Source organism: Cetorhinus maximus, chromosome 2 (assembly GCF_964194155.1).
Source record: "Cetorhinus maximus chromosome 2, sCetMax3.hap1.1, whole genome shotgun sequence".
In the NCBI taxonomy this organism is placed as follows: domain Eukaryota; kingdom Metazoa; phylum Chordata; class Chondrichthyes; order Lamniformes; family Cetorhinidae; genus Cetorhinus; species Cetorhinus maximus.
Genome location: NC_135880.1, coordinates 83,397,466 through 83,420,000, shown reverse-complemented (window position 1 = coordinate 83,420,000; position 22,535 = coordinate 83,397,466). Strand labels below are relative to the sequence as shown.

The window sequence follows — 22,535 nt, the reverse complement described above, 5'->3', positions numbered from 1 at the left end:
TAATCAGCAGCTATGTACATAAACTCAATCACTCAGCAGCCTCTCTTTCCATACCCCCTCTTCTCCTCCACCCACACTCACTCAGCATCGTTTCACCCAACCCAAACCCCCCCACCACTGGCCTGCCAAACCCTGTTGAGACTCAGGCTCTGCTACACCACCCCCCACACCCAGCAAGACTTGGGCTCGCTGCTCTCCCCACCCCACCCACCAGATTGAGAATTGGGCTCTGCTGTTCTGCCCACTCATCTCCTGCCTGCCTAAGCCCTGTGGCTCCACCAAGTGGTCAGCAGCAGAGCGTGCCCTCCAGTAGGATAAGTGGTGGCACTTCCGAGCCTACTCCTGGCCTCATTATTGGCAGGGATTCTCCAGATTTTGAGACTCTCTCCTCCCACTTTTGGCTGCATTAGAGGTGGTGGCGGCTGGGGGAAGGTGGAGGTCAGAAAAAAACATTATACTGGTAAAATTCCATGATCCAAAAGTTGGAATTCTGCCAAAAGTTGGAAATTTCTCATCCCTGTAGATTATAATCACGCATAAACATATTCATATTGTGAAGATAAATTAATAATTCGCCATCCCACAACATGTGTTACTGCCTTGAGCAGAGAACACACATGGGGACAAAATGTGGCTGACTCTTAAAATTCCCTCTGACCTAGGGGGCAACTAGGGACGGTAATAAATGCTAGCCTGGCCAGCGACGCCCACATCCCATAAACGAATAAAAAAAATTACACTATGAAAGAAATAGAGACGGAAATTAGGTACCTGAAAGATCCAGCCCTGCCATTGGGTAAAAGTTCTTCAAATTATGTAGCACCAGCTGCACCATAGCATATCGCATCAGTGACCAGCTAAATAACATTAAGAAATGTTATGATTACAAAAAGACTCATTTAATTTGCAACAGCTTTTTTTGTTAATTAAGGTATGACAAACTGTACAATGGTACTTTTGTATACAGGCTTTAATTTCAATATTTTGTTGACAATATGAAACTCAAATGCCGTAAACAATGAGGTGGATAGTAATAGACTTCAAGAGGACATCGACAGACTGGTGCAGTGGGTAGATCTGTGGCAGATTAAATTTAATGTGTATGAAGTGATGCATTTTGGTAGGATGAATGTGGACAGGCAACATAAACTAAATGGTACAATTTTAAAGGGGCTGCAGGAACAGAGATTTGAATTTGTATGTACATAAATTTTTGAAGGTGATAAGACAAATTGAGAAAGCAGTTAAATATAAAAGGCAAATGGTATGCTTGATTTCATTAGGAGGAATGGAGCACAACTTTTATTTATATTTTAATGCAATAAAACATCCCAAGGTGCTTCACAGGACCATTATAAAACAAATTTGGATGCCAAGTCACAAAGAGATATTGGGGCAGATGATCAAAAGCTTGGTCAAAGAGATAGGTTTTAAGGAGAGTATTAAAAGAGGAAAGAGAGGAAGAGAGACGGAGAAGTTTTGGGAGGGAATTCTAGAGCCAACGGCCTTGGCAACTGAAGGCATGTCCTTCAATCTTGAACTGATTAAAATCGGAGATGTTAAAGAGACCAAAATTACAAGAGTGCAGATATCTTGGATGGTTGTGGGGCTGGAGGAAATTACATAAATATGGGGGTGTGAAGTCTTGGAGGAATTTGAAAGCGAGGGTTAGAATTTTAAAATCACGGTTCTCCTCAGGGTGATGGGTGAAAGCGACTAGGTGACAGTTAGAACATTCGTGTAAAGTTTTTGATGGCTTCAAGTTTACAGAGGGTAGAACATGGGAAGCCAGGCGAGACTGCGTTGGAATAGTTAAGACAAGAGTATAGAAGCGAGGCAGTTAATGTTGAGCCTTTAAAACATTGGGTAGGCTGCAGCTGGAATACTGTGTTCAATTCTCAAAACCACACATTAGGAATGTCAAGGCCTTGGAGGGGATGCAGAAGATATTTACTAAAATGGTACCAGTAATGAGCAACTTTAGTTATGTGACGAGACTGGAGAAAATGGGGTTTATTCTGTTCGTGGACTAGCGTAAAAGATGTTCAAAACCACAAATAGTTTTGACAGAGCAAAGAAAAAACACCCGTTTCTAGTGGCAGAAGTGGTCGATAACGACAGATTTAAGGTGATTGTCAAAAGAACCTGAAGCAGCTTGAGCAAAAACATTTTTTGTTTTAACCTCAGTGAGCTGTTGATGATCTGGAATGCATTGCCTGTAAGGGTGCGAAAGCAAATTCAATAGTAGCATTCAAACGAAAATGGGGTAAACACTTAAGGGAATAAAAAGGGCTATGGAGGAAAAACAGGAGAATGGGTTTAATTGGATAACTCTACAAAGAGCTGACACAGGCACAATGATCTGAATGGCCTTCTTCTAGGCTGTACAATTCTATCAGAGTGCAATGGTTCCAATGCTGTCCAATCCTTTCCTACAAAGCAGTGTTTCACAAAATTAAATGGAATTTCTGGTAAGTATATCATGGAATAGCTGAAGAGGGTAACTGCGCACAGGAAAAATGAAGCGCATTCTTGCGCTAACACTGCTTGTCCTAAAGCCATAATTTTCAACTATGTACCTCCATATTTTGGCTCTAACAACTGTATGACCTGGTAAAAGAAGAATGGGAAGGGCAAAGAACTGAAGGAGTAACCAATAGGATAACATAGCTTGATGGTGGTGGCCTGCAGAGCGTAAAAATTAAGATATCAAAGTCATTTTTACCAAGTTAAAACAAACCAAGCTAACCCTTACCTGAATGAATTTGGATTTGAATGTTCCTGAAGCTGTATGTCTGAAGCAAAAGCATCTTCCTCATCATCACTGCCCTGGCTCTCTTCTGAATCATATTCAATTTTACTGTGTGCCGGGGAAAGGGAGGGCTGGAGAAAGGGACATATGCAGTCTATAACAGCTGCAACTATTAATTAAAATTTTGACTCTAGATACAACTTAAATGTACTGCAATATCAAGTCATCAATAGCTTTAATGTTTCATAGTTTTCAGCATGCAAATTTTTTTCACTAACTGTGAAACTAATTTATTATTATTACATTTCTTTCTTATTGATGAATTCAATGAGATGATTAGTAGGAACAAAAAGCACAATACTGCAGATCTAAAACAAAAACAAAAAAAGCACACACTCTATGGCCCCGACATGATTGCTGAGGCACATTCTGTGCCAGAAGTGGGAGTGTGGTGAAGTTAAGGCAGCAAAACTCAGAAGGATAGGTTTCCTGAACCAATGTCTTGTTTATATTCTGTAGATTTCTTGTGGCTGTCAGGTGTGAAAAACTGCAGCAGATGGCTGGAGCGTGGGACAGGAAGTGCAAATGGTCATCACGGAGAAGGGAAAGATACATTCAGTAGAGATGGGGTTTACCATATGGCTTGTTGAGCATGGAGGACACACTCCTGTTCCTGCTAACCCATGAGTGCTGTAAGAGCACTTAAATTCATCTTCACCTCCATCCACCTGCAGGGTTTCCTGAGACCCGGAAATCCCAGCCAACTGTGTTTTTTTAATTCATTCATGGGATGTGGGCATCACTGGCCAGGCCAGTATTTATTACCCATCCCTAATTGCCCTCGAGAAGGTGGTGGTGTGCTGCCTTCTCAAATCACTGCAGTCCCTGTAGTGTAGGTACACCCACAGTGCTGTTAGGGAGGGAGCTCCAGGATTTTGACCCAGTAAAGGGATGGCGATATATTTCCAAATCAGGATGGTGAGTGGCTTGGAGGGGAACTTCTAGGTGGCGGTGTTCCCATGAGTCTGCTGCCCTTATTCTTCTAGATGGTAGTGGTCATGGGTTTGGAAGGTGCTGCCCAGGGAGGCTTGGCGAGTTTCTGCAGTACACCTTATAGATGGTAGACACTGCTGGCACTGTGCATCAGTGGTGGAGGGAGTGAATATTTGTGGATGGGGTGCCAATCAAGTGGGCTGCTTTGTCCTGGACGGTGTAAAGCTTCTGGAGCTGCGCTCATCCAGGCAATATGAGCATTCCTGTGCCTTGCAGATGGTGGACAAGCTTTGGGGCATCAGGAGGGGAGTTATTTGCCGCAGGATTCTTAGCCTCTGAACTGCTCGCAGCCACAGTGTTTATATGGCTAGTCCAGTTCAGTTTCTGGTCAATGGTAATCCCCCCCAGGGTATTGATAGCGGGGGATTCAATGATAGTAATGCCACTGAATATCAAGGGGCAATGGTTGGATTCTCTCTTGTTGGAGATGGTCATTGCCTGTCACTTGCATGATGTGTATATTACTTGTCACTTGTCAGCCCAAGCTTGGATATTGTCCAGGGCTTGCTGCATTTGGGCATGGACTGCTTCACAGTATCTGAGGAGTAGTAAATGGTGCTGAACGTTGTGCAATCATCAGCGAACATCCCCACTTCTGACCTTATTTTGGAAGGTCATTGATGAAGCAGCTGAAGATGGTCAGGCCTAGGACACTACTCTGAGGAACTGCTGAGATGATTGACCTCCAACCAGTGGAAAATTTTCCACGATTCCCAATGACTCCAGTTTTGCTAGGGCTCCTTAATGCCACACTTAGTGCAAATCTGGGACGATTCCGCTCTAAGTGCGGAAGTGGGCAGGAAAAAGGGCATTTTACCCGTCAGCTGCAATGGCGGCTTTTCACGTCTTATTAACCTCACCTCATTAATTATGCACTCCTAGGAAACACCGTTTCTGTAGTGGTTGAGGTCTCATTTGCCCGCCACATCATCACCTTGCCGTTTCATCACGCCAGGCGGCATATTTAATTTGCAGCCATGCGAACATCTCTCAGTGCTTCCAGCCCAAGACTGCTACAAAGAAGATACGGCTCCGAAAGGCAAGACAACTGCAGCCTCCCAGTTTAATGGCGTGCCCCTCGAGCACCTTTTGGACAAAGTTGTGGCCCGCTGTGATGTCCTCTACTTTCACTCTGGCTGCAGGAGGGGCAACATCATCACTAATCCAGCATGGGGGTGCTGTGGCAGCAGTGGTCAGCGCCAACACCCTCCAAAAGAGGACAGCCACCCAGTGCCATAAAAGGATGAATGATTGCCTCTGTTCTGCCAGGGTAAGGCACTCTTCTCATCACTCAACTCTCACTCATAAACCCATCTCACATCCACAGGGATCTCTGTCACTGGCAGTTCAAGGGACATCACAATTCACTCTCTCTCACACATCTTCATTGTCCTCATCCTGTCCATGGGACCACTCAGGTTGTAGCAGTCAGCAGGCCGCCTCCACCTCTGCTATGGATGTCGGGGGAGCACGAAGACGTAGCCGGCAGGGTTAGGAAGGTTAAGAAGATGTAACTCTTTCGAGTACATTCACAGTTCTTGACTTTTTTTTTGTTCAAAGTCCTGGAGTGGGACATGAACCCACAACCTTCTGACTCAAAGGTGAGGGTGCTATGAACTGAGCCACAGTTGACACCTCTGTTATGAAGATGTAACTCTATCGAGTTATCAACAGTCACAGATTGTAACTCTTTCGAGTATGTTCACGGTTCTTGGTTTTCCGGGAGTGGGACATGAACCCACAACCTTCTGACTCAAAGGTGAGGGTGCTATGAACTGAGCCACAGTTGACACCTCTGTTAAGAAGATGTAACTCTTTCGAGTACATTCACAGTTCTTGACTTTTTTTTTTGTTCAAAGTCCTGGAGTGGGACATGAACCCACAACCTTCTGACTCAAAGGTGAGGGTGCTATGAACTGAGCCACAGCTGACACCTCTGTTAAGATGATGTAGTTGCACAGCCTGGGCACAGATGTTAATCGCTTGTACATAATGTTCACTATTGTAAATAAACTCCCAAGAATGTCTCACTGTCGATGGCTTCTTGTTCTGATGAGCAATGTTTGTGTCACTCAGATGTGAAACCTTGCTTCCTGTGCAAGTTAAAGGCAGGTGTCTCAGTCCAGGGCCTCTTCCCTGTGCATTGTGCAGCCTTCAGACCAAAGTGATGGTCCAGCCTCATTCTCACTGGACTTATTACTGATGCCCACACCTTGATGGTGCTCATCATTGCTGCCAGAATGTCGTTGGCAGGCGTCAAAGTTCCATCATTTTCTCCGTCTGCTCTCAGCACCTTAGAGATGGGGCTGGCCGCCATCGTATCAGCATCTGTGATCAGTGACTCTGTGCTCCCGAAGGAGTCAGGTGCTGAAGCCTGACAAAGGATCAGGTGTATTTAAAGTTTCATGGCTGCATCTCCATGATATGATCCTGATCACAGATTGCAAGTGAGCTGTCTTTGGCCAGACAGGAGTCAGATATTCACAGAGGCTATGTGAAGATCTATGGTGTGTCCTCACTGCATGTCGTCATCATCCTCCTGGAATCGAGTGACTATTGGGGCCTCCGCTGCATCTCCATGACAGGAGCCTTATCATATAGAGGATATGTGCGCTGCCATCAGCCAGATTGGAGTCAAACGTTCATAGATGCAATGTGAGGGTATATTGTGTCTCCTGACTGCATGTCGTCAACATCCTCCACAAAGCCATGAGGGCCTCCTGCGCATTCCTGCTCATCTGGCCAGTGCACTGGCCTCATTGCTGCCTTTGAGGACCTTCTCACCCTCATCCCCGTTGATGTCCTTCTCATAGGAAGAGACGTCCATGCCCTCCATCTCCTCGTCAGCCAGCTCCTCTCCCCGTTGCAGCGAAAGGTTGTAAAGCGCACAGCAGGCAACAATGATGTGTTACGCCCTTTGTGGGCTACATTGCAAGGCTTCAACAGACTGGCCCAGGCGCTGGAACCTCATTTTCAGCATCCCGATGGTCTGCGCCACCAAGTTGCATGTTACAGCATGAGACTTGCTATACCTTCACTCTGCTGCAGTCTGAGTTGCCGCACAGGTGTCATCAGCCATGTTCTCTGCGGATAGCCCTTGTCCACAGAAGCTGCAGGGTTGGCTACTTGGGGACCACGGAAGATGTCAGGGACCTAAGACCAACTGAGAATGTAGGGTCGTGGACATTCCTTGAGGACCGTGCGCAGGCCTGCAGGTTGTGCTTGTGGTGGTTGCACACCAGCTGAACATTCAGCAAATGGGAGCCCTTGCGACTGACATCGTTGACCACTTGTTGCGATGCAGATCTGAGCACCACATGAATGCAGTCGATGGCACCCTGCACCTGTGGGGAAACCTGAGATCTGGGCAAATCCTTACATCCTGGCTTTCCTGGTCCTGAACGAAATACAGAAAGTTGTGTGCCTTCACAAAAGTGGAGGCTTGAGATATCCCATAGAGGTCATTTGTGGAGCCCTGAACCACTGGCATAAAAATTGAGCTAAGGTCACTTTCATGGCCACAGTCGGTGGGTGTCCTCCACGTCCCCGTGGCGCCAAATTTTGCAGATGTGACCGACCATGTTCTCTAGGCATGCGCAGCCTTCGGCAACACTAGTTCTCAGTCATCTGCAGGAATGAAAGGTGGCGTTTATAGACCCTGTATCTAGCTAGATGCTGAACAGCATTGGCTCACTCTGGCTTAATTGGGGGCTCTACGAACCTTTCTTGGTTAAGTCTGAAGGCCCCTTAACATATCCGGAGTGTGCTGGCCACCACTTGGATGACCAGAGCTTAGTGTGCTGCATGGCTGCATGAAACACCACCCACCTCCACCTGACCGATTGGCAGCAGCTTTGCCCACTGGACTGCATGCTGTGCTCTCAGCTCAAGTGCAGACATTCTCCCAACCCACACTGCAAGGCTGCACTTTTGGCTTGAACCATAGGGAAGACTGATCCAAAGTGGAATGATGACATTGCAAGGGGCTGTGAGCATCTCCAGCAGTGATTGCTCCATGGCCAGCTTTAGCAAGGAGCTTGTACAACTTGCCCAGTCATCCAATTCTTCTGTAGCCCATAAAACGCTCATTAGTTTGCAGTGTGTGCCTGAGGAATGATAAGCTTTGGAGCACTTGGTGGCAATTTCATGCCTCTGTGTTGCTCGAATGGGCAGATAAGCTACAGGTCCGACCACAAGCATGTCAATGTGGCTGCGTCTGAACTGTCTCAGCTGTGGAGGAATGGTCACTTTATACAAGGTTTTCTGAATGATTGCCTGCATCCCCACCCCCCACCATCTCCCCAAGAGATTACTGATGCCAGAAAACGTGGTTCAACATTGAGGGGCAGAGCAGATGAATGCAAACTGGTTTCACAACGTTGCGAAACCGATTTTTGGCCATCTCGCCATATTGTCCGCTCATACCGCCAAACATGCCTGATGCCTACGGGCATGGAAAATTCTGCCCTCAGTCAAACGCTGCCTTGATGTCAAGTGCGTCACTCTCATCTCAACTCTAGTTCAGATCTTAGTCCACGTTTGAACCAAGGCTGTAATGAGGTCAGGATTTGAGCGGAATCCAAAACTGAGCGTCAGTGAGTAGGCTATTGCTAAGTGCCGTTTGATAGCACTGTTGATGGCCCTTCCGTCACTTTACTGATGATTGAGAGTAGACTGGCTGTAAGTGACTGGGTTGGATTTGTCCTTCTTTTTGTGTACAGGACAGACCTGGGAAATTTTCCACATTGCTGGATAGATGCCAGTGTTGTAGCTGTGCTGGAACAGCTTGGCTAGAGATGTGGCAAGTTCTGAAGCACAAGTCTTCAGTACTACTGCTGGAATATTGTCAGGGCCAACAGCCTTTGCAGTATCCAGTGCCTTCAGCTGATGTCACGTGGAGCGAATCAAATTAGCTGAAGACTGACACCTTTGATGCTGGGGACTTCCAGAGGAGGCAGAGATGGACCATCCAATCGGTACTTCTGGCTGGAGGTTGTTGCAAATGCTTCAGCCTTATCTTTTTCACTGTTGTCCTGGGCTCCCCATCATTGAGGATGGGGATATTTGTGGAGCCTCCTCCTACAGTGAATTGTTTAATTGTCCAACACCATTCACAACTGGATGTGGCAGGACTGCAGAGTTGAGGTCTGATCCGTTGGTTGTGGAATCACTGAGCTCTGTCTATTACTTGCTGCTTATGCTGTTAGTCACACACATAGTCCTGTGTTACTGCTTCACCTGGTTGACACCTCATTGTTAGGTATGCCTGGAGCTGCTCCTGGCATGTCCTCCTGCACTCTTCATTGAACCAAAGTTGATCTCCTGACTTGGTAGTAATGGTAGAGTGGGGGATATGCAGGGCCATGAAGTTACAGATTGTGGTTGAGTACAATTCTGCTGCTGCTGCTGATGACCCACAGGACCTCATGGATACTCAGTTTTGAGTTGCTAGATCTGTTTGAAATCTGTCCCACTTAGCACGGTGGTAGTGCCACATAACACGATGGAGGGTATCCTCAATCTGAAGAGAGGACTTTGTCTCCACAACAACTGTGCGGTGGTCACTCCTGCTGATACTGTAATGGGCAGCTGCATCTGTGGCAAGCAGGCTGGTGAGGATGATGTCAAGTATGTTTTTCCCTTTTGTTGGTTCCTTCACCTGCTGCCACAGGCCCAGTCTAGCAGCTATGTTTTTTTAAATTCATTCATGCGGTGTGGGTGCGCTGGCTCAGCCAGTATTTATTGCCCACCACTAATTGCCCTAGAGAAGGCAGAAGAGCTGCATTCTTGAACCACTGTAGTCCATGTGGTGTTAGGATAAGAATTCCAGGATTTTAACCCAGCGCCAGTTCATTTTCAATCCACTGGGTGGCATTTAGGAACTCGGGCAGCTCGGCCTGTAGTGGTACCAAGTCACACTCGGTGATGAACACTGAAGTCCCCCACCCAGAGTACATTCTGCGCCCTTTCCTGTCTCAGTGCTTCCTCCAAATGGTGTTCAACATGGAGGAGTACTGATTAGCTGAGGGGTGGGCTGTACGTGGCAATCAGCAGGAGGTTTCCTTGTCCATGTTTGACCTAATGCCATGAGACTTCATGGGGTCTGAAGTCTATGTTGAATACTCCCAGGGTAACTCCCTCCTGGCTGTATACCCACTGTTGCTACCTCTGCTGGGTCTGTCCTGCCGGTGGAACAGGACATACTCAGGGATGGTGATGGTGCTGTCTGGGACATTATCTGTAAGGTACGATTCCGTGAGGATGACTATGTCAGGCTGTTACTTGACTCGTCTGTGAGACAGCAGTCCCACTTTTGGCACTAGCCCCCAGATATTAGTAAGGAGGACTTTGCAGGGTCGACAGTGTTGAGTTTGCCAGCTCCATTTTCGATGCTTAGGTCAATGCTGCGTTGCCCATCCAGTTTCAATCCTTTTAGGCTTTTTAGTGGGTTTGATACAAATGAGTGGCTTTGCTAGGCCGTTTCAGAGGGCTTTTAAGAGTCAACCACATTGCTGTGGATCTGGAGTCACATGTAGGCCAGACCGGGTGAGGACAGTAGATTTCTTTCCCTAAAGGACATTCGTAAACCAGATGGATTTTTATGATAATCGACAATGGTTTCATGGTCATCATTAGGCTTTTAATTCCAGAATTTTATTGAATTCAAATTTCACCATCTGACGTGGTGGGATTCATAATGCGATCCCAGTCCCCAGAGGATCTGGATTGCTAGTTCAGTGACAATATCACTATGTCACTACCTCCCCTCCAGAACCACTGTTAAATTGAGGAGGCACAGCCTCATCAAAATATTTAAATACTCAACCTGCCTCCTGTGAGTGTATTGACTGCCCAACCTCATCCTTCCTCCATCAAAACCAAAAGTGGGGAAGGGGTTGGGCTCCTTTTTCAGACTTCTAACTTTTTAATTCGAGGGAGATCAGAGGTAGACTGGAAAGTAATATCTATTATTATCTTGTTCATCATTACAAATAAAGATGCCATGAGCGAATAAATCTCACTTGTTTTAAGATCTAGTGTGAGTATCCAATTGACTACTGGGTCCTCAGCTTGCATCAGGTTGGTACAAAGTTAACTAGGTCAGTTTGAATATGAAATCAACACATGCAAATTAGGTTAAAGTCTTCCACAGATGTCTATGATCATTTAAGTTTTGAGTATGACAGAGTATGAAAATAACGGTCAAAAAGCAAATATACAAAAAAGTATAGATTCCAAAGAATGGTATGGCAGATATGTCTAACTTACTTCAGCTGTAACTATTATCAGCATATAACATAAATATAGATCCCCAATAGCAATAATGTGCACAATTGAGTTTTTTTAATGTTAATGTTGCATTTATCTTGGTGTTCACCTGGTGGTTTGGAAGCTTGAGTTTGCATATGTATTAATGTGGTATATTAATGTTAATACAGATCACAGGTTCCAATTAATAATACATGGAGATATATTAACTTCCTCCTGTGTGCACTTTCATTGTTTTCAATTAACTGATAATAATTTTGTTCCACCATGCAAAATAAAAATACCTTTGTTATAAAGTAATCCCAGATACTCAGCTCAGGAGGGATGAACTTCTCCTTATAGACTGAAATCTCTTGACTGACAGCTGGAGGAGGACTGTGAGAGGATGTTCTGGATTCTCTGTTTGTTGTTTTTGATACTCTGCGTTTGAAATGGCTGAGATGCTTATCAGAGGGAGGAGAAACTGCTGTAAAGAAAGTACAGAGGAGTAATATGCAATTTGTATATTTGTTGTGGAAACATGTTTACTAGAACCTAATAATCATAGTAATGCAATTTCATATTTTCTTCCATTCAAAAATCAACCTGAAACAGACCAACTGTGATATCAACAAGGGCAAATACAAGTGAGTGTCAGTATACTTCCTCTCGTATTCTGAATGCACATAAGCCTAAATAAAAATATACAAGGCACGGAATGTGCAAACTCATGCCAATGCTACCCTGTAACGTAAGTAAATTTCTTTAATATGCACATATATTCAGAAGAAGAAATAAGAAAATTTCATATAATGTCCATTCTGCAGTATAGATAAGTGACAGCTACTTTGACAGAAATTTTTGAATTTCTTGCAAAAAATCAGTCAGGGAATAGGAAATTAATTAGTTATTTTTTAAAAAATAAAAATCTGAATGAGTTTTTTTATTTAACTATAATATTCAAGTAATTTTCTTATATAAAAGCATCACACAAAAATGGAACTCTCTCGAAACTTCGGTAGTACAATACTACATGCAGAAATCTCGTGTATAGTTAAGCCTGTCTAAGCACTTAGCCATGCAATTTTGCATTTCCACAGGTAACCATTTCTCAAACCAGCCAACATTAACAAGGTTAATAGTTATGCATTAAGAACATTTAGAAATCAGAAGCTTTTTACACCGTTTTACACTGTTTGAACTCAACAGGCAATTTTGCATGGATATGTTTGCACTCAATAGTTTCAGGCTTAAAATGATTAGTTTAAAATGAGTCAACACCTTCACAATAGCCAGGTCTACTATTTGCTTTGTGGTGGTTAAAGAGAATAGTTATAATACAAAACTACCAGGCAGTCTAAGTATTTACTCACCAACCTCACCAGTAACCTTAACTATTTCAGCCTCAGGTATACTGAAATGGTAGGGGTCAACCTGCAGCTCTGGATCAGGCAATTCTCCTATTGTTTCTATCCCTTCAGTGGAAAAGCAATGAAAAGGATGTGGGGAAAAAAATGAAGTGAGAAAAATAACATGAAGATTTCTCTCCTTAGAAACAAAAATCTTTTTCTGCGAAAGCGGATATATAATATCTAAGAAAAAAGGTAACTGCAAATCATAATATATCCCTAGTTTTGAATGCTGAGTAGCACCTCACAGTACATAGTACATAGGAATGCATTATTTACAGTATTTTTTTCTTGAATTCAAATTCCATTACAAACTAATCACTGGATCTGGCAGCTAGAAAGTGCACTGTTTAATAGAGCTACCAGCTAAGTATTGTGCTTCTGGGGGAAAAAAAGGAGCCAAGTTCTCCAGTAAACTGATCAGCTCATTTTTGAAGTCTTTATTTTGCAGTAACAGTTAAGTATGTTTACATAGGGAAATCTCTGGGCAAAGTATGAAGCTGGAGTGCTATAAGGTCTTGTATGGTTGCCCTCAAAATTCATTATTGTAATTACCTTGCATATCGGAGGGCTTCATTCAAGAATGAATGTGTGGCCTTTTGGTGGAAACATGAATCTGCAATCCTTGCACTAAGGGCAGTCCAGAGGCATGTTTTTGTCTTGGGAACTGGGGCTAAATTAGTTTAAATGCATTTGGTAAACCCTGAAGCATTGTAAAATCCATTTCTTCCGAGTGAAGAAAGAATTTTAAATGAGGGATACTTTGCCTCAAGGTTTGTTTGAGGGCATCCCAGGCATGCCACGTCGTTAAGCATATGGGTGGAACTTAGGGAAATTCTCCGTATTCAATTTATCTGGGTGTTTGATGAAAGTTTTAGTTGCAGTTTGGACCTGATATGTGCAGTTTGCTGCTCGCTAACAGAAGGCAGGCAAAGTAAATGAGTTAGGCCTGCACTGTAAGCAGAGAAAACTCAAAGTTCATCATTCACCATGTGGAATGCTACAGGGCTTAATCTCAGTTTGGATTCCATGAAGGAAAAAAAAAGCTGATGATTGCCTATTTTGAAGCTAATGGAAAAATCTACAGAGGTCCTCACAGAGTCTCACAGTGAAAGAAAGCAATCAGCAGCTTAATATGGAAGTACTGAGAAGGCAACCAGAATAAGGGACTGAGGCATCCCCAGCTAATCAAGAGGCAGTAAATTAAAGTCTTACCTCTTAGAATAGCTAGAATTGAGGAGAATTAAAGTAGTTTCCAGAGGACTGTGGCATACTTATGGGTGGTCCCTACAGAAGTAAATAACTTTAAGACTGATGTGTCTTATAAATATAAAAGAATTATCAGATGAAATAATAAGTAAAACTGATAAGCATCGCCTACATAGTTAGAAGCCATATTGTTAACAGTGCTTGTTTTGCTCAAGTCTTTTAAAAACAGTAAAGCTTGTTTTTGATTAAAAACATGAAATCTTGTGGCATAGTTTTACTGGTTAAAACATGGTGTTCGAATTTCGCTTTAAATGTTAATGGTCCCTAACAGAATAACTGAATATCAAATTAGCTAAATATGGACAGTGTTTTTTCACTATGAATTGAGTTGCAACTATTCCAAACTCATCATATTTGTGACACTCAGTTGACAAAGGAGACTTTCATCCCACTACAAAAACAGAAACAGAAATACCTGGAAAAACTCAGCAGGTCTGGCAGCATTGGCGGAGAAGAGTACAGTTGACGTTTCGAGTCCTCATGACCCTTCAACAGAACTAAGTAAAATTAGGAAAGGGGTGAAATATAAGCTGGTTTAAGGTGGGGGGGGTTTGGGACAAGCAGCCAGTGATAGGAGGAGATAACCAAAAGCTGTCACAGACAAAAGAACAAAGAGGTGTTGAAGGTGGTGATATTATCTAATAGATAACATCTAATAGATAATATCACCACCTTCACACCTCTTTGTTCTTTTGTCTGTGACAGCTTTTGGTTACCTCCTCCTATCACTGGCTGCTTGTCCCAAACCCCCCACCCCCCCCACCTTAAACCAGCTTATATTTCACCCCTTTCCTAATTTTACTTAGTTCTGTTGAAGGGTCATGAGGACTCAAAACGTCAACTGTACTCTTCTCCACCGATGCTGCCAGACCTGCTGAGTTTTTCCAGGTATTTCTGTTTCTGTTTTTGTAGTGGGATGAAAGTCATGCTTTCATCCCACTACCTGAGTTGGATTTGAACCTAGTATAAGGTCAAAGCACTGTATTCAACATACAGTGACATTAAGTCTTATATTTTATGTTTTTCCAGTAAATGCTCTTTCTTTATAGGAACAAAACCTTTCATCTTGCAATAAATTTATCCAGACTTTAAACTTGCAAGCAAAAATATAAACATGTCATAAAAGTTAAAAAGGAATGTTAAATTGTTTTATGGAAGAATTATTGATCCACCACATAACCAAATGCTTAAACTGAAAGTTGCTAACAAATAGCTTAAAAATATAAACATTAAATAGTTTTACCAGTTCATGGTTAGATTTCTGATTTCAAATGACACCTGGTTTGAAGGGTAGTTCAATTATGTACTTGTGTCACAAAAAGATGATACATATTGGTGACTTTGGATAACCTTTAGAAATTTTAGATAATTAGCTCTTTTTTAAATAAGACACCAGACAACAATTTGAAATTTCAACTGAAATCAAGGTTTTTCTAAGTATGCATGATTAGACCCTTTGGGAGTCTACCTACAAAAGGCAGCATAAAGCTGGAAGATTCCAATGTTCCTTAAAAGATAAAAACATCTAATCAGGAAAATAGATACTGCCATATTCCTGAATGGATATAATGTTACAGTAACCCAGCTTCAAATACTGCAAAGTTCCAGCTAATTCATTAAAAAGAAATGCACAGAGACTGTAAGATAGGCCTTTCCCCAAGAAAGGAAATTAAAAATGTATCTTGAATTCATTGACTTCAAATAATTTTCCTCAAACTAAGTGAAAAATAGACAAATGTACTCCTCTCTTCACAACTTGTGGGGTGATAACTGCACTTTTAAAGGTTTGCTGTTTGACTGCAAAAATATCAAGTTTACCATCTGAGCTTTCAGAAATCTAAGCAAGTCAAAGATAATAGAATAGACATCACTAAATCTATTTTCAGAGAATTAAATAGATGATGTTGGCTGAAGAGTATGCTCAAAGTAAGAAAAAGAGAAAGGTGCTTTCGTCTAATAGTTTGCTCTTAATAACAAAAGCTGAATAAAATTTTCTAGTTCTTAACCTGAATGGCAATAGATATTAGAATATCAACTGAAGAATTATCCAATTATTTACATAGATACAAATGTACCAAAGCAAAAAGACCAGCACAATCAAACTGATTTGTCTCAAAACTAAAAGAAAATATTGGAGTGAGACGTAATGGCATCTCCTTATACATGATAGATAGCATGCTCCTCTTCCACCATCACAAAGTTGCAGAGCAAACACTTAGCAATGCATTAATGCGCTTACATTAGAAAAGTTTAGCATTGCTAAAAAATGTTTTGATATTTCTAAAACTTTAATGAAAAATACTCCTTTCCTGAGTAAACACTTAAAATAAACTATTAGATTTGCAAGCCATGGTTTTAGCATGTCTGATATTGACTTAGCTTCTTGCATACAATTTGTTATCTTAAGCAAAAATCAAGTATTAACTTATTCAGGTACAGTAAGAAAGGTTTTATAAGATTGAGCACTGACCAGTACCTGTAGTATCCTTATTTATTTTTAGATTAAATAGTTGCTCAGTTGATATGGGTATAGTTGAATCTATGGGGTAATATTAGTAGTTTCCTTTCAAGAAATCTTCATTTTTGCTTTACTGGCTACTTTTCATATGTTCTATGAATCTTTATGTCATCAACTTGCAATTTAGTTTACAAATAAGGGCAAAAAGCTGATGTTTAAATTGATAAAGGTGCCTTTAAAACAACAAAAAGTATGGGAAATATTTCTTTTACGATAATGTAAGTTTGGCATCTATAGTGGGAAGTGCTGAGGAACTGCAGACTACAATTTGTACCCCAGTTGCAGACTACAATTTGTATCCCATGACTCGACTTAATTGATTATTTGTCTGTAACTGAATTCTGGTCTGCTCTGTGTATGGTAACATAGTGGCAATGGCACAGGGCTCGTAAGCCAGAGGTTGGGGATTCAAATCCCATTTTAGTGCATTGTGAAGCAAGTTCAATTAATTCCATGAAAACTGAATTTTGACAAAAACCCAACTGATTCACTTAATGTTCTTCAAAGAAGGGAACCTGCCATTCCTATGGAGGAACCTAGTCCACACTACGTAGTTGAGGTAATTAAGGATGGGCAATGTACGTGGGCTTGCCAAAGCATCACCACAGTCTGACCAAAAAAAAAGAAAAATGAGCATTATGATGGGGAACAAAAACCATATCCCATGGGCCCACTTGGTATATTCTGCTTTGATTGAAAATTTGACAAAGTGTTAAAAATTAAATTTGAACATTTTAAGTCTATATACACATTATATTGATACACAGGTCACTTGAGAGGATTCTGAAGATGTTACCATCTGCAGAATTTTTTTAAAGTGCCATTTGTTCTCTATTATATCACCAAGGATAGAACCTTTCCCCCATTGGGGGGGTTGTGCGGGGGTGGGGGCAGGCGCGGACCCAATCGGCGCCCCTGATTGGGTCCGCGCTGCCATTTTATAAGGGCAGGCCAATTAAGGCCCGTCCAGCGTGACGTGCACCCAGAAGCACTGTGTGCTCCCTGTGCGGGAGTGCGCTCTTTTGCACATGCACTCGAAAGACCGCAGAAATCTCCTTGGGGCACAGAGGTGCCTCAGGGAGGTTAGTTTTAAGTTTTGACAGTTCAATAAAGTGCTGAAAAAATTAATTTCAATAAAAATTTTTGAGAAATTTTAAAATCATTCATGAAACCTTATCCCGTCCGTGGATGAGGTTCCATGAAAAATGAGAAGGTTGCCTGGGCTCTTCGCCTGCCCGCCAACCTTAAGGTTGGACAGGCAGCTCCGTTAATTATTTTAATTGTTAGTTAAATAGTCTTAACAGGCCTTTGACAGTTCAGCGGGCGCACTGCCGAGTCGGCTGAGCGCCTGCCAAACTGAAAATCTAAATGGCGCGCGGTGACATCGGGACGCACGCCTGACGTCACCCCGATGTTATTTTACGCCTTGGTGAGCAGGCCCCCGTCCCCACTCGCCGAGCCGAAGATTCTCCCCCATGGAACCTCTGAAAATATTGCATTTCATGGCAATGATATAATTGAGTGCAAGACTAATCATTGCACCATCTTACTTTAAAGTGTAGTATAACAAACTGTTATCCATTTCAGTTTTAAAATTCAGAACTATTTACTGCGACAGAGGTTTTAAGTGGTATATGTTGAAAACCCATTAAGTGGTACAAAGAGATGAAGTTCTGCTGAAGTGTGTTTAGTAGGTTCAGTAGACAAAAATAGTGTCATCAATCTGGTTGCTCTATTAGTTTAAAAGTTCCTGACTCAAAAGTGTCAGTTTTTATTTTAAGGATTTGCTTGAGCATAGGTTCAGCTAGACAATAAATAGTTTGCTTTTAACAAGTGAAAGAAAACATTAGCAATTCAACTAGCTTTCATAAGTATTGACTAAAGCAATAGCATTGTAAAAGCAGTAATAAGACAAAAGTATGATTACAGAATTCATTTTTTTGTAATTATTTGCTATGCAAAGGCTATACAAAATACTCTGGTCCTATTTGTCTTGCCTGCTGCACTTGCAGAACACGCAGGATTGGAGATTGTAAAAGCTTTTGAAAACCCCACACAATCCACCGAGTACATGACTATCTGCTGTTGGCTATGCTCAGGTAACCACCTTCCTGTCAAAATAGACAAATATCAATCTGTTGCTGGAAAAACATGAAGGCAATATGTATATGATTATAAACAATGGATACTGAACAACTGGTTAGCATGCATTGCTTTTATTTCTGCGAACATTGCTACTTGTAAGTGCTAAGCTACTGCCAAACAATAGAAATAAGTGACAACATGGATAGTAACACGTACATTTGAAAAAAAATGCCTGACTTTCGAAAGGCTGGAAAATTAGAGTAAACCATTTGGAGACCATGGATTCCTTATTGCATGCATGCTGAAAACTAAACTTATTTTTATAGTTTGGAGACCACGTATGTGTTGTACAGAATAAAGAATGAGATCACGGCCGAAATACTTTACCTAAATCTATTTTCCATCATGTGTGCACAACTGTAAACATAATCCTGATATGCTAATTCTTTCTCCTGGAAATACCATGCAACAAGCTGTACAAATACTTGAGAAAATAGCTGCGTATGTTTTTCTTTGTTGAATAAAACATGATTTTTTTGGGGTGAAAATAAGGCAATAATTTATATAAGGGATTGGGGACTATGATGTGCAAAGTCTGAGTAGCCTACAACCATCAACTTTCTTGAAAATCCTGAAGTATGCATTCTTACAGGCTTACATTTTACAAGAGTGTTATTTCAGTTTTCTGCTATCAGTACGAATACTAGCCATTAACATGCTTGCTGCACTGGGTGAGCGATGAGATTTATAGATGAGAGAAGATTAACTACTGCAATATAAGAACTGGAGAACATTGAGAAATATTCTACAGCTCATGACCAGGAAACATTATTTTCGATATGCACAGTATAACAATAAAAAGCTAAGATGCTAAGTCAATTCATTTTAACTTTTGTAATTTGCTGTTTTGTGTTCTGTTTACATTGCTTAGTGTTAAAAAAAAATTACTTTATCATCAATGCATAAACACAAAGACAAATCTAAACGATTCACAACCTTATTTTGAGTAGCGTTAATCAGATTTTTAGTTTTAAAAAACACACAAAATGTCCAAAGTTTAAAACATAAAAATGCATTGAAAAATACATTCAGCTGAATTCTGCATCAGTTATGGTCCCAAGTTCCAAAATAATTCATGATTGACAACCAGCACATGATAACAAAGCAGTGCAAGCACTAAATGGCTATCATGTCTCTTGGGACTGCAAACATATGTAGTTATGTGCAAAATTACTTCCTGGGTTCCACGATTTTTCTAATGCCTTCACAAATTTAAGGAGAAAATGACAGAAGGCTGCAAGATTGAGTCAACAAATTAAATGCTAATGGGGACATGCTGTAGCAAAGAAGCATATAGCAAAAGGTTATGAAAGTTGGTTATGAGAAAGTTACTAAAAACTTGTGAATGGTTTCTTAAAGGTTTGCAGTATGAACTTAGTTATTTTATTTTAAAATTTTGGGTTTCTCCATTATTTTGAGCCCATCATATACAATACTTCACATATGTTCAAAAGAAAAGTATGCCACCTCACTTTACCGAGGATTAAAGGGATTTCAACTTATATTTCTATGGCTTTGTTACTCACAAGTATGTCCTTGTTTTTTCTCTCTCATGGGCAACACACCTCCTGAAGTTAAGAAGGTAGACAAACTGCTGCTAAGCTTATCTTGCTCTAGACCCAGCTCATAGTAGCTGTACAACAGGGGTCTGGTAATAATTTTCTCATCTATTTCCTCCATCTCCTTTTTGGAAATGTTGCAAGGCTATTGCTCAATCCTTATCCACACCAGTGCAACGAAGATCAGGAGCTCTGTGTATTATGAGACTGAATCTGCACCCCACTGCCAAACCCTCTCCTGACAACTTTGTCAAACTTTTTCTTTAAAAAAAATACCTCATGTAGCACAAAAGCCAGGATATCTGCAACCTCCGATTGACACTTCCAGTCAAATCTTTCAGAGGTAGGATTCGAACCTACAACCCATGGAATAATTAAACTCCGACCTCACCCACTGTTTACTTAATAACAATTAGACTGGTGTTTTAAATGGATACTGCTTTGTTTGGGCTGGACAATAACATCTCATCATCCTTGTTTGCAAATCCCTCCATGGCCTTGCTCCCTTCCTATCTCTCTAATCTCCTCCAGCCCCACAACCCTCCGAGATCTTTGTGCTCTCCAATCCTGGCCTCTTGCGCATCCTGATTTCCATCGCTCCACCATTGCCGACTGTGCCTTCAGCTGCCTGGGCACCAAGCTCTGGAATTCCATCCCTAACCCTCTCTGTCACTCTCTCCCTTCAAGATGCTCCTTAAACCCTACCTTTTTAACCAAGCTTTTGGTAACCTGTCCCTAATATCTCCTTAAGTGGCTCGGTATCAAGTTTTGTTTGATAATGTTCCAGTGAAACACCATGGGACATTAAAGGTGATATATAAATGTAAGTTGTTGCTGTGTGTTATAACGCTTCTGTCCTTCGGGGAAAAAAAGTATTATCTGTCTTGACATCAGCAATGTCACTGGAAACTCAGTTATGTAGATTTAAAATGGTCACATGTGGTGTACATTTTGTCCATATATAAATTTAGCCCCACACTTCAAATAGAAAGCATTAAATATAATGAGATAGTAGCTAGACATTTAAAAGGTGCAAAGTCCCCTAGAAGATAAAAGGCACAAAGATCAGAACTCTAGATTTAATCCAGTTGACATAATTTTAATTCCAGTGTTAAAATCATTGATGACCGGCATAACTATGTTAGAATGATCTTTAACCTTGGACTGCGCATTGCCATCAGGCCTTAATAAAAAAAAGTCAGAATTTCATCCCGAGTCTAATCTGCAGCCAAAAATCTGCAGGACTCCTCCAGCGTCCCTCATCATACAGCAATTAAACTCTGATTCACCTTTCATTTTAATTAACAGCAATCAGACTTCGTGGCCTTTGAGGGGCATGGCTCCATCTTCACTGGGGGTGAGGGCTAGAATTTCTCCCAATCATTCACTGTGATTCCCCAGAATCCCAGAGAAACAGATGAACAGGACTCTCATGCAAATTCTTGGTGCTCCACATGGAATAACACTCAGAAGCTTCTAAAACTGAAGATCAAGTCTATGTGGAACGAATGCCAAGGGAGATTCAAAAGCCTATATATATTCTCATGTTGAGAAACCAGAGTTGAGATTATTTTTATTTTGTACAATTAGCAATGATTTTGCCAACTGTTCACTACACAGTGGGCACCAGAACTGAGAGGCTATAAGAGGAAAGATCGAACATGCTGGGGCTCTTCAGAAAAGAGAAGGCTGAGTGGTGACCTGATAAAGGTCTTTAAAATTATGAGGAGGTTGCGATAGGGTAGTCGTAGAGAATATGTTTCCACTTGTGGAGGAATGCCAAAACTAGGAATCTTCAATATAAGCTTGGATTTATTAGGACAATCAGGAATTCAGGAGAAACTTATTTATCCAGAGTGGTGAGAATGTGGTGTTGATATATTTAAGGGGAAACTGGATAAACACATAAGGGGAAAAGGAATAGAAGCACACGCTGATAGGGTGAGATGAAGTTGGGGTGGAAGGACGCTCATGTGGAGCCAAGTCAGGGATTCCCAAGCTGTGAGTTGCGACCTCTGATGTGGTCGCAGAGGTTACATTTGGGGTCGTGAGCTGCCCCACCTCCGGAACAGCAGTGGTGAGTGTGGAGAGGAGACTACCCAGTCTGGAGCCTCTGAGCGGACAGCCCTGGACCCATAATAATGAGGTAACCTCACTGAAACTTAAAATTCTTACAGGGCGTGACAGGGTAGATGTGAATAGGCTGTTTCCCTGGCTGCTGAGCGTAGAACCAGGAGACACGGCCCCAGGGTAAGGGGTAGGCGATTTAAGACTGAGATGAGCAGGAATTTCTTCACTCAGAGGGTGGTGAGTCTTTGGAATTCTCTACCTCAGAGAGCTATGGAGGCTCAATCATTGATCATATTCAAGACAGAAATCAATAGATATCTGGATACCAATGACATCAAGGGAATTGGGGATAGCACAGGAAAGTGATATTGAGATGGTCAACCATGATCTGGTTGAATGACAGAGCAGGCTCGATGGGCATAATGGCCTATTCATGCTTCTATGACCCTAAGTGCTTAACCATGCTGTACTGGTTACCTTTTCATGTGCAAATATACTTGTACTTCTTACTA

At 41.8% G+C, this 22,535-nt stretch overlaps 1 protein-coding gene across 3 annotated transcripts in view; it reads right to left on the bottom strand.

Annotated features, from left to right (window-relative positions):
• dmxl1 (Dmx like 1) overlaps positions 1–22,535 on the bottom strand; it is a 259,834-nt gene that overhangs the window by 68,640 nt on the left and 168,659 nt on the right. For 2 of the 3 annotated variants that reach the window (XM_078566607.1, XM_078566622.1), the window contains exons 29-31: positions 11,359–11,540; positions 2,756–2,883; positions 772–857 (exon numbers count right to left, since the gene is read on the bottom strand). In XM_078566607.1, the coding sequence (XP_078422733.1) occupies positions 772–857; positions 2,756–2,883; positions 11,359–11,540 (396 nt within the window). The remainder of the gene's footprint in view (positions 1–771; positions 858–2,755; positions 2,884–11,358; positions 11,541–22,535) is intronic. The other variant, XM_078566614.1, reaches the window with a different exon arrangement.